Source organism: Sprattus sprattus (assembly GCF_963457725.1).
Source record: "Sprattus sprattus genome assembly, chromosome: 13".
Lineage (NCBI taxonomy): Eukaryota > Metazoa > Chordata > Actinopteri > Clupeiformes > Clupeidae > Sprattus > Sprattus sprattus.
Window position 1 is genome coordinate 23,651,440 of NC_137911.1, and position 12,148 is coordinate 23,663,587.

At 44.3% G+C, this 12,148-nt stretch overlaps 1 protein-coding gene across 1 annotated transcript; it reads right to left on the reverse strand.

The window, feature by feature from the left end:
- Positions 1–4,941: 4,941 nt before the first annotated feature.
- Positions 4,942–11,679, reverse strand: bsdc1 (BSD domain containing 1). The gene is made up of 11 exons (XM_080849536.1): positions 11,657–11,679; positions 10,961–11,018; positions 10,691–10,807; positions 10,358–10,525; positions 10,068–10,122; positions 8,983–9,098; positions 8,463–8,531; positions 7,524–7,617; positions 6,671–7,285; positions 5,555–5,658; positions 4,942–5,325 (listed from the first exon to the last, which is right to left on the reverse strand). The coding sequence occupies exons 1-11, from the start codon at positions 11,665–11,667 to the stop codon at positions 5,293–5,295; spliced, it is 1,440 nt and encodes a 479-aa protein (XP_080705662.1). The 5' UTR covers positions 11,668–11,679; the 3' UTR covers positions 4,942–5,292.
- Between the last annotated feature and the right edge of the window lie 469 nt (positions 11,680–12,148).

Below are 12,148 nucleotides of genomic sequence, written 5' to 3' on the forward strand. Positions count from 1 at the left end.
TTGTTCCCTGTATAAGTCTTGCAGGGTCTTGCCAAACCCCTGGTAAAGTAACCCACAAGTGAGCGACTTGAGTTTTCTCCAAGAACATACCCTACTGATACAGAGTGTACTGTTTGACACACACACACACACACACACACACACACACACGACGAGTATCTGTGTGTTTGACGTAATGGGATCGAGCGTTAGAGTACAATTGAAATCTGTCACTTGCTCTCCACAGCTAAAACCAGTTAGGCGAAACAGATACTGCACTTAAATTCATTTATTTAGGCATTTATCAAACAGGCACCCACAGGAACAAGTCACAATGCATGCTCAGACAACAGGGTCAACACAGACAGAGTTACTGGTGTCTTGCTCTACCAGTTGAATACAGGGGAGCTTTACAGGACTGTATCTACTCAAGCATACTCAGAAACACAAACACACTCAGAAAGCTAGTACTTAAGACCACATGGCACTTTCCTCTGTCTCTCTATAGTATGCAAACGAACTGGTGAGCTTTTTTTGCAAAACAAGTCCCCCCCCTCTCTGCACCACGGCTCTCCTACAGATGCTCTGCTCTGCTGCAGGTCTGGGCTGGCTGTGTGGGAACCCTCTTAACCCAGTCCCAACCACAGGCACTTCCTCCCCCCAGCATCACTTCACATGCACAATACCAGAGGCCCGCTTCTCCAGCTGAATGGCATGCTGGGTAAGGTAAGGGGTTTTGTTGATGGACAAACCAACAGGGGAGGGAAAGGCACCACAGGTCCCCTCCCCAATCTCCTCCGGCTGCAGAGCTGGGCTGAATAGGTGGGACAGTGCATCAGTGTTAGGGGATAAGACACGGGGACTTTTCTTCCCTCCCACCCCCAGTAGGGCTGTAAGAAGAAAACAACAGACTCTTCTTATGAGGGGGTGTAGTCTGGTGTAGTCAGTGTAGTCTCTTGTGAGCGAGTTCATATACATGTAAAAAGGGAATCTAAGGTGCATTCAGGAGAAAGTAAATTATTGACTTGAGGTTGGAGGTGGAGGGCCTGCTCTCTGGAAGAGGAACTCTTACCATCTCTTTTCTCCTTTCCACCTCCGTCTCTCTTTGTTTCTCTGTCAGGGAACAATAACAGCCAATGGAGCAGACACTGAATGTCACTCAACCGTCAGCCCATACCCCCCCTCTCTCCCACACACACACACACACACACACACACACACACACACACACACACACACATCTACACCTGCAGATATTTAGTGCACCAAGCCCCTTACTGTCTTTGCAGCTCCCCCACCCCTTACTTCACCACCTCTGCACATTCCACAGAGCAGAGGCACAGCTCGAACCCTCCCCATAGGTTCTCTCCGTGGGTTTGGAGCTGCTCTGGAGTGATTATGTTCCCTCTCTTGGGCGCAAAAGAATGAACAGTCACTCCTTCCATTAAGACCTCAATTCGAGAGTTCATATGGAGGGGAAAAAAAGTAGAGAACTGTATTTATGCTTCAAGCCTACGTGAATGGCAAATAGTGACATGTACAACAATAACAAGAAGTTCAAGTACGTTTTGAGCTGGCCAGTTCCCTTTCTGTGGATATGGTACAGCATTCTCAAAACTATTTAGGGTCACATTAGCCATCAACACAAAAGTAAAATGTGTTTTTCTTTAAGTGTTGCAGGTTCAGATACCAAGTCCTTCACCCATCACAACAGGAAGTGAGGTATGAATCAGCAGGGGGAGGGGTGGCAGAACTGTCATTACTGAAGACAAACATGCAGCTGTTGGCACTGACAGTATTTTGGAGCTCACTGATTTGTTCGGGGAGACAGGCCCACACAACGCTCCACAACCTTCAAATCATGCAGTTGAACATGGCATGACATGACATGAACTTGATTGCTTCTCATATGGAGTGGCATGTTATGGTTCATTTTTATGTCAGTTATGTCAGCTACAATCGGAAGCTATAATAAAACTAAACTTGTATAATTGTAGCAGAGTACTCATGTGGATACAGACTGATGTCTCCATACAACGTGACTTACATATAGGCCTACTGCATATAGAAGCGCTTACCTACTTATTATGGCGAGGATATGAGTCTTCATGTGGGGCAAAACATGACAATGGGCAAGTAGATATACAACTCAATCATTTAAATAACACGAGAGCTACAGACATTTGAAAATGTTTGGGACACGACTGAAAGGGGAAAGGCCATGTTGTCTGACAAGATCAGCGAGAGCAGAAAAGAGCGTGCATTGCAGGTGTTCGCTCTGCGACCTACATTGCCACACACTCGCATACACACCAACCGCCAAAAGGGGCGCATATAACCTGGACTTTCTGCGTGAAGGAGGGTAAAGTTGAAAACAACCAGATCTTGTATCTTACCTACGTCTTCGTTGCACTCAAGTGAATTAATGTTAATAGCAAGGCTGTTTGTATGTCTGCCTTTAGGTGAAGAACATGAGAAATCCTCGACCTATAGGCTACACACACACACACCCACCCATCGCTACAATCGCTTGTTTTAGGGTGCGGGAATCCTCATTTGTGTGCTCACACCGCCATCTACTGGCCAGTATGCTAATATTATTCTCTGTTAAATTAGATTATTGATTTTCATCTAATAGCCAGAACAAATGTAATTCCACCAAAGTGATCTACAAACAGCGTCGCTATAATAGATTGAGAATCACCATAATCAAATTCTTGACTAAGACAAATATTGGCACTTAATTACTTCCAGGCCTCGATAAGAACTATTATTTTTGTTCTAGTTTAGGAGAACATAATTTGGAGATCAGCCACGTGATATTGTAGTTCCTACCTTGCAGCTTCTCTGTCGGGAGGAAGATTGTAGTGCCTGTCTACCTCGTTCTTCCTACGGAACGGAGTGCTTGAGGGTATTGTTGAGGGTATCAACAAGCGGTTGAACTTCGAAACACGTTGGTAACTATCCCAGGGCAGGAAGCAACAGAACTATTCACTATTCGTTTTAAACCACCCCTCGATGCTCAAGTCTCTAACATCCTTCGTCTACTCGTGGGACAACTTTGGTAGTCTTCATTCCAGCTGGACCATTAGTCTATATTACAGGCAACACGTGTGAAGATGTTACACACTTGATGTCAAGTGACATACTATGGGATAAGCGTTTTACTTCACAACCTGCACACACCTCTCAGAGCATACTTTCAAAAAAAAACCCTAGTTTCATGATATTATCTCAATGACACTGGACGTGTTAGCTCCTTGGTGACACACAAACAAACACACGGGCAAGCCTTAACAAATAAAAGGAGACTGATATGACAAGACATGAGGACAGAGGCCCCCTCATCATCATTAGCCTGATGATAAAGATCTGCATTAATATTTGGACACAGACCAGCACATTGCATGAGATTTGTTTTAATGACACTAGTTTGAAAAATAGAGGGAAATAGTCAAAACGCAACAGCTTCCAACCTAGTATTGTTTAAAGTGCAAATATGTATAAAAAAAAAATTAAACAAAAGAGAGAGAAGATAAACTTATGTATGTGTGTATTTACTGCTAGAGAAAAAAAGAGAGACAGGATAAAGCCATGCAACACATATTACATTAGAAATAAGTGTTGTTAATTCTCCAAACAGATGACATAGCCAGTAGCCAAGCATGTGGACAGCAGCAGTACAACTCTCAGCAGAAGATGGTGACTATCAGCATGCAATACAAAGCATGGTATGGAGACGCTCAGCATGAATCAACTCAATATCAGTTAACCCTTCCAAATGATCACGCCATTCCCACTGTAGGGAAAGTCCAGAGATTTGTTTTAAATAAAAATAAAAAAGGTGAAATTAAAACTTGCATTCACATTACTGTCAAAACTGAAGGGAAATCCAAAGCACTGCTGCATCTGGGATCTCAACATCTTATGCAACGGCTAGAGGAACCATTCTCACTAAAGCTCTGTGTCTAGAGAAGCAGCCAAACCTTCCAACTTGCTTTTCAGAGCACAGCATATCATCATTATTCAGGATGTGCTGGACATGATTTCGTTTTGTTTCGTTTTTTGCTTTTTATCACAATGGAGGACAGAGAAAGCCCTAAGCCATCAGGCAACAAACATAAAATATGAGAACATCAGACAACTGACGGGGGGGGGGGGGGGGGGGGGGGTATCAGACAGAAGACCAGATCTTGCATCATGTTGCAATCAATGTTACACACGCTGCGCAGTTGCCATCCCCTCACCCAGTGAACAGGAGAATCAAGACATGAAAACAGAACACGAATGATGCAACAAGTACTGACGGTGTTTAGTCAACTCATTCTTTTCTTCTTCAGACAAAAACACATTCGCTGTCTCCCAAGGCCGCCATTTTGCTGATTCGTGAGTGTACTAAGAAACACTTGTGGATTTCCACAGTGTTCTGACAGTCCTAGAAGCCAAAGTTCTTTTTTGCACTTTCATTTAGCAGACAGGAGGTTATTAGTAAGTAATATAGTACACAAAAGATCAACAGAAGAAAAACACTCCAGTACACCACTGAAAGAAAATAAAAATAAAAGGTATATATATATATATATATATATATAGTCATATTTGAGCTTGAGGGAGCTTTTTATCTTCTGGGGCCAAAAGCAGCAATACAGTCAATGGCTATTGAGAAGCCTGAACACGTTCATCTCGGGGTAGTGTTGGCTTAACACACCTACTGTACATAGAATTGGTTGTTTTATTATTATTATTATAGTTATGTTTTGGACTATGGCAACCACTCCGGTGATGACGGAATCACCCGTACACCAACGGATCCGTTTCTCCTCAAAATGTTAGTCAGATGTGGAAGCTACGAGCCCCAGCGCTAAAGTAGGCTCTAAGGCTTACTACCCCTTAACCCAGAAACACCCCTTCAGAGAATCTGAGGGCCCCTAAAATGCTGGGCACATAAAATGGGGCAATGCATGATGGGAGCGAACCTTTATTGCAATGACAGAGCAGAGGAAGGGGTGGAGATGGGGAGAGACACTGCTGGGTGAGACTGTGTGTGTGTGTGTGTGTGTATATATGTGTGTCTGTGTGTCTGTGTGTCTGGGTCTGAGTACGTAAGTAAGTGTGTGCGCACGCGTGCATGTGTGTGTGTGTGTGTGTGTGTGTGTGTGTGTGTTTTGGGGGGTGGCATTGCCCTCTGTGATGTTTCCCAGTGGGCTGTGAGGGTCAGACAGGGTAAGCACAGGGGATCTGCAGGAGGGACAACTCAGCTCGTTGGGGCGGGGTGTTGGTGGGGGCACAGAATTCCTAATTCAGGCTTCCAGTTCAGTCCCAGTTTTCCCAGTCTTCATCCTCCATCTGAAAGAGAGAAAGAGAGAGAGCGAGGAAGAGAGAGAGGCATTCAAGTAAATGAAAGAGTGTGTGTGGTGATATTTTCTTTTGTTTTTAGATTATGCCCTACACTGACAACACACAACTATTTCAGATATAAGATAAAATATATAATTCAGAAAAGACTGAACTTCCCTAGAAAGAGAATTAGTGAGAGACTGAACGTAGGGCTGATGGTAAACACTTGGGCTCTCACCTCTGCCGTGCCGTCCATCTTAGAGAGGGCCATCTGCACCTCTTCCTCAGTCATGTCCAAGTCAAAGTCCTTTTCCCAGTCCTCACTCACATCTGTGCTGGAGCCTGAGGGGGGAAACAAGCACACACACACACACACACACACACACACACACACACACACACACACACACACACACACACACAGACACAGACAGACACACACACACACACACACACAGACACACACACACACACACACACACACACACACACACTTCTGTCAATAACCTAGACACTTCAAGCTGCAGGAAAGGGTTGAAAATATGGCCCCCGTCTTCACTACTACTGATGTGTAAAAACTGAGGGTGTGTTGCCACGGACACAGTGTCTGCATCTCAAGTAACTCTTGTGCTGCAAATAACAGTACTCACACACAAACACACACACACACACACACACACACACACACACACACACACACACACACACACACACACACACACACACACACGCTAAATAGATACATATGTACAAACACTGACCGATAATGAAAACAAGACTATTTTGATATGCTATAGAAACATTAATTTTGTGGATAAGTTGGTGCACCAACTTAGAACGATATTATATTCGTAACGTAAAAGGTTCTCTTGAGAATTGTTTTCCATATCTGCTTGCATCGGTCCAGCAACAAAGGGGTGCCGCCAGAAGACGGGGGAATGTTTATTTGCTTCTGGGCGTAATTTTTTTCTTCATGTAGCCTCAGAAAGAAATTATCCAAATGCTTCTCTCTAGAATCTGCTGATTGCACAAAGAACAACCATATACCATTGTATCGGAGAGTCTGTCCTGACATGTATGTGATTATTAATTGTTAAGTGTAACCCTCAGTTTGAAAAGACGCTGGTCACCTGTCGGTATCCTTGTCTTGTCCTATGTAGTTGAGTCTAGTCTAGTATTGCACTGATAGAGAAGGTGTAAATGTGATTCAAAATCTTTTTGCTAAACTTAGTCTACCTCTGAGTTTTGGTCAGACCCACCGCACTCTGTGACACTGATCGGTCCCGTTACACACAGCAATAAAAAAAAAACATTTAAAAAAGTTTCATCAGACAGTAATAATCTCTCTGCTCACCTTTCTTGCCGTTGTTGGAGGGTGTGGACTTGCCACTGTCCGAGTTCAGCTCAAACACTCTCAGGTCCTGTGGGCCGTCCTCTCTGGTCGTTTCGGTCCTGGTCGTGGTCGTGGGCGCTGCCGGGGGCTCCTCCTCTGGGATCGGCCCGTCCGTGACAACCTCTGGCAGGGGAGCACTCTGCTGCTCTCCCCCTGTCTGCTGCTGCTGCTTGGGCTGCTGCTGCTGCTTGGGCTGTTGCTGCTCCTCCTCTGGGCTCTGTTCTACTTCCTCCAGGCTGGCCTCGCTCAGCCTCAGGCTCAGCTCCTGGACCAGGGGCTGTGGAGACGGGGACGCAGGTGCGGGCACAGGGCTGAGCTGGGCCTCCAGCTGGGTGGGCAGGCTGACGCTGTCGCTGCTGAGGGAGGGCGTGACGTCAGAGTTGTAGATCGGCGAGAAGGCGCCCTGGCTGGCGGAGGGGGAGACGAAGCACTGGGGGGCCGTGAGGGCCTGAGGGGTGGAGTAGGAGGAGGCAGCGCAGGCCAGCGAGGCCAGGGAGGCCAGGGAGACGCAGGCAGGGTTCTTCTGAGGAGGGGTGAAGTCCAGACGAGACGTGGAACTGGCACCCAAAAAGTCGTCTGAGAAAGACAACGAGAAAGAGAGGGAACGGGGAGAAACAAGAGTGTAATAGAGGGTAAGAGAGAGAAGGAGAGTGAGATCGCAGGGAGAGAAGTGAAAGCATTAAAAAGAAAAGAGGGAGAGAGAAAAAAAGAGAGTGCCAAAGCAAAAGAGGTCATTCACTTCATGTGACCCAAAAGGAATGTCTGCATTTGTAACCTTCCGTGTGTAACCTTTAAGTCATTCCCCCCGTCTCACCTTCCTCCTCTTCTTCCCAGCCCAGACTCTCTCGCTCGGAACGGTGAGCTGTCTGCTCCGCTCTCTGTTTCAGCGCCACTCTCCTGGCCTCCTCCTGCACATGCGTGCACAAACACACACGCGCACAAACACACACGCGCGCACACACACACACACACACACACACACACACACACACACACACACACACACACACACACACACACACACACACACACACACACACACACACACACACACACACACACACACACACACACACACACACACACACACACACACACACACACACACACACACACACACACCGATATTATTCATGACAGAATTACAGGTCAAATATTGTAGCTCTACGTTGTTCAGCATTTACAATTCACCAGCTAGTTCAAGAGCAATATTTAATTCCAACACAGCCGCATCACCACTAGAGGGACTAAAGGCCACTTCATATTCAGACTTCATGCCAGAGGCTACCACATTAATGATACCAGGAGGACAGAAAATGGGATAGGGGAATGGGATAGGGCTCAAACCAAAACTCTTTCTATGGCAGGGGGGAGGTACAAGGGAAAAAATCCTCAGACAAACGGGGTGCCTTGTCTAGGAGTCTGCTACATTATACAGCAAAGCACAGGTCAGACACACAAGGAACACTCAAACTGATCTAAGGAAACAACATGAACTGGAGGATACTATGGTGCACTCGCATCTTCTGATACTGTGTGATGCTGAATGCCATCAGATACCAGGTAATCTATAAAGCCATTACCTCTAACTCTTTTCCTGTGATCTGCATTGTAGAGAGAATGATATCGATCAAGATTTTTGCTGTGACAATGTTCCTTGCAGACAGAAGTTGAGAGACTACAATCTAACGTTTTCCAAGTTAGGTCTCGCCTATTAAGTGAAGTGTTCTGCATAACATGCTGGAGCCCATACCTGATCCAGCTGAAAGACTTTGTAGAAGTAGCGCTGCCAGAACTCAGAGTGGGCCACAGCTGCAGGCACCTGCCACAGACAGGGAGAACAGGTTTTCAAAACCACAGTCACAATCATAACCGTCACGAGAAATACCGAACATTGTGACAAGATACTGTTACATAACTGGACACCAACAGTAACCACTACTCATGACAGCATATGACATCTGCCATGACAAGGTTATGACATGGTTATAATAATAATAATAATAATCTTAATTTCTATTGTACCTTTCATGCAAAAGAATGCTGCTACAGTGCTTTGCAGTAAATACATAACGTGCACAAAGAAATAACTTGCACATAAAAATAGACATAATATGTTAGAAAATCACACAAAAACTATGCTAGACAGAGCAGCGTTTTGTCAGTCTTATGAGGCAAGTAAAGTGTTAACTGTTTTGGGGCCAAACACAGGAAAAGGGATGAGCGAAGCGGAGCGAAGCGGAGCGAAGCGGGATGAGCGAAGCGGAGCGTACCATTTTGGTGTAGAGCGCCCGGATAGAGGGGCTGTTGACCAGCAGCTCAGAGATCTCTGCCTTTTTGTCCTCCAGGCCGAAACTGGACGTCCACGCATCAAACTGCTCTGGAGGGCCTGCAGACACACATGCACAAACACTTCACTTCATATAACATGTATACTAACACTTCAATACAATAGAGCAAAACATACAGAATAATATACAAATGGTAGACTATATATTCTATTAGGGATTTGGAACCCAACCATTAAAGAATTCTGATACCACAGCTATGACTAAGATAAACAGCAAAAAAAAACTGCACTGTTTACCCATTTCTTTTACTTTCTGGCTAGATTTAGTAAAAAACTATTCAATAATGAGGCAATCTAAAAAGGGCTGTCCAAAATGTTCAAGTGAAAAGCCTACAGCTACTTGCACAATAAAAATAGTTGCCAGTATGCACATAACATAACACAACTAGAAAACACACAGCAAACAAGTCCTTCGTGTGAATCAGGGTTCATAAATAGATGCTGCTGTGGGCAATGTGGACTCCGAAGATATAAATGTTCCTACTGAGGAAACCAAGCAATCCCATGAGGTCTCTTTCTTAAAACCCTCTAGGCTGGCCAGTCTCTCACCACATGGTCTTGGGTAAGCAAGAATGAAAAATATTCTCCAACTTCCTTTGAGCCTTTGGTCTGTGGTTCAATCATCTGAGTTATGAGTGCTATTAAAAACCGATTTTTTAAAAATATTGATCCAAGTTTAAAACAGGGAAGCCAGGCTGATCTTCTCACTTTGGCTGTCTATGTCAAACACTGCATAACTTTGGCACTTTTGTCTGGCTAATTTTTCCCCAGAATGTAGAGTGTTTGACATAACTTAAGGACACACTAAAATGTTCACAATGGGTCATTTGTTTAATATGTTCTGTGCAAGAAAAATACAGTGCAGCAGCATAATCACAGGTTCGTTCGTTCGTGTGTGTGTGTGTGTGTGTGTGTGTGTGTGTGTGTGTGTGAGTACACTTGGTGACCTTGACAAACTCAGGCAAATACCATAGTTTCGACAGGAGGGGGAGGGGGCTGATTGCTTACCATCAGGCTCATTGCAGTATGTAGCTGGGTCTGCCTGCAAACTGTAGAGACGTGCCTACAGACATGTGCGTCATTATTACATCCACTCAGTTCCACAGATCACACAATACATTTTACAGCACACACACTCAGAATTTCAGATAAATAACAAAATAAAACTCAAGATGCATATAGAGCGTCCCAAAGAACTAATTTTGCATGAGCGCACATTACGGACACTAAAGTGAGGGACTACAACCTCACATGACAGGGCACCCACACTATAAGCAGTGACTAACTCAGCAACTCACCTTGGTGCTGTCATACACCTCTGTTGTGCCTGAAGGCGTAGCCACCAGTGTGATGACATCGCAGTCAATGGTTTTGTCGGGTGGGGGTGCAAGGGTGTCTGTGATGACCCCCAGAATGTTAGATAAACTCTTTTTCACCTTCTCTGAGGCATCTGAAGAGCCCTCCACCTAAAGACAGATTAACAATGGAGGAAACTAAGCCGCTATGATATTGTATCATCATGTTGCAGGTCAACAGAATCAGGTCCATTCCCGTCTGAACGGGTGCTATGTGGCTCATACATAGCAGATATGCAGGTTGTGAAGTATGTTAATCCCTTTAGCAATACGTACAGCAAGTTTGGTCCTGACGGCGTGGGCAGTGGCGACGATAGAGCACGTAGTGTCATGTTGCACCACGTTGGAGAATTCGGCCAGATCTCGTTTGATAAACTCATATGCTTCAGCAGACTGAAGGAAAAAGCAACCTCATGTTAGATGACAGGGCAGATAGGCTAATGCTGTCAGTCAACAAACCAAGTTCCACAGACGTTTAACAACACACTAATCACAACACATATGGTTGCGACACGAGGCTAATCTGATCAACGCATTAATGCTTACCTTGTCTTTGACAACCTGGTAGCTTTGCTGGAACCAGCCTCCCCACCAAGTTCCTTCCCTGGAACCATAAGGCACGATGACGTGGGAGAAATTAACTTTGGTTGTCTACTTGAATCTGCAAGCTAACAGGCTAGCTTTCATATTTTCATTGCGTCACATATTTAAATATATAATAGATTGGTCTCGACAGTCTAATATTGTTTATGTTATTTGCAAACTTGATTCGCTTGGCCTGAAACTAGACAAATGTCGTCAGATAGCTTCGTTAGCTTCGAGCTCCTTTGCTAAAGCAGCCAGCTAGCTAGCGAGTTACCGTGCTCGCTTGCTTGTTTTGCTCGCTTGTTTGGATACGCAGGGTATGAACTAATGTCACATACACCATGAAGGCATATCTCAAATCTGACTGAATTGGGGAATTATGTTTGACAACATTCGGGTAACTTAATGCAACATTTTAGAGCAGTCTACCTGATCACTAACGTAACTGCATTTTTTTTGTAAACAAACCAAGAGGCGACCTCCTGGTCCCGACAATCAGACTAATGTTATTTAATGGTATGAGACAGATTTCCAAGCTCTAAACAATTTCACAGATAGACATTATCAACACGACATGCATAAACCCGTCTTCAATCATGGATAAATCAAAAGGACACTTTTAAAAACAAAACTAGTATCTGACGACTTAAAACTCACCCTTCCGCCATCTTCAGAGCATGACATCATCAGTGTCTCATGAACTCTGACCCAACACATTACAAATAAACCACACTGCAAATACAAGAAAATAATATAATGCATGTATACGATTTATACACATATATAACAATAATGAATTATCGTGTATTAACTGCTACAAAAACATTTCTAACAAAAGAATTTCAGGACATCATGAGAGAGTACGGTGTCCGGGGAGGATCAATCGGTGTTGTTTTGTCAGTTTTTTTTTACACTTTGGCACGTGATAGGCAGTCATGGAAGTACGACTGGATTAGTTAAAAATACATGAAGAAAGCAATGCTTAAAATAACCCAGAAATATATTGATAAAATATATTACAGCCTCCAGCTATATCATAGTTAACCTAAAACAAGGTAGCCTAATAATCCTCGTTATGTTTGTGTCAGATGATTTAGCCATGACCAGTGTGATTGAATGTAGGTAATGCTGTTTTTTTATTGTCATCAC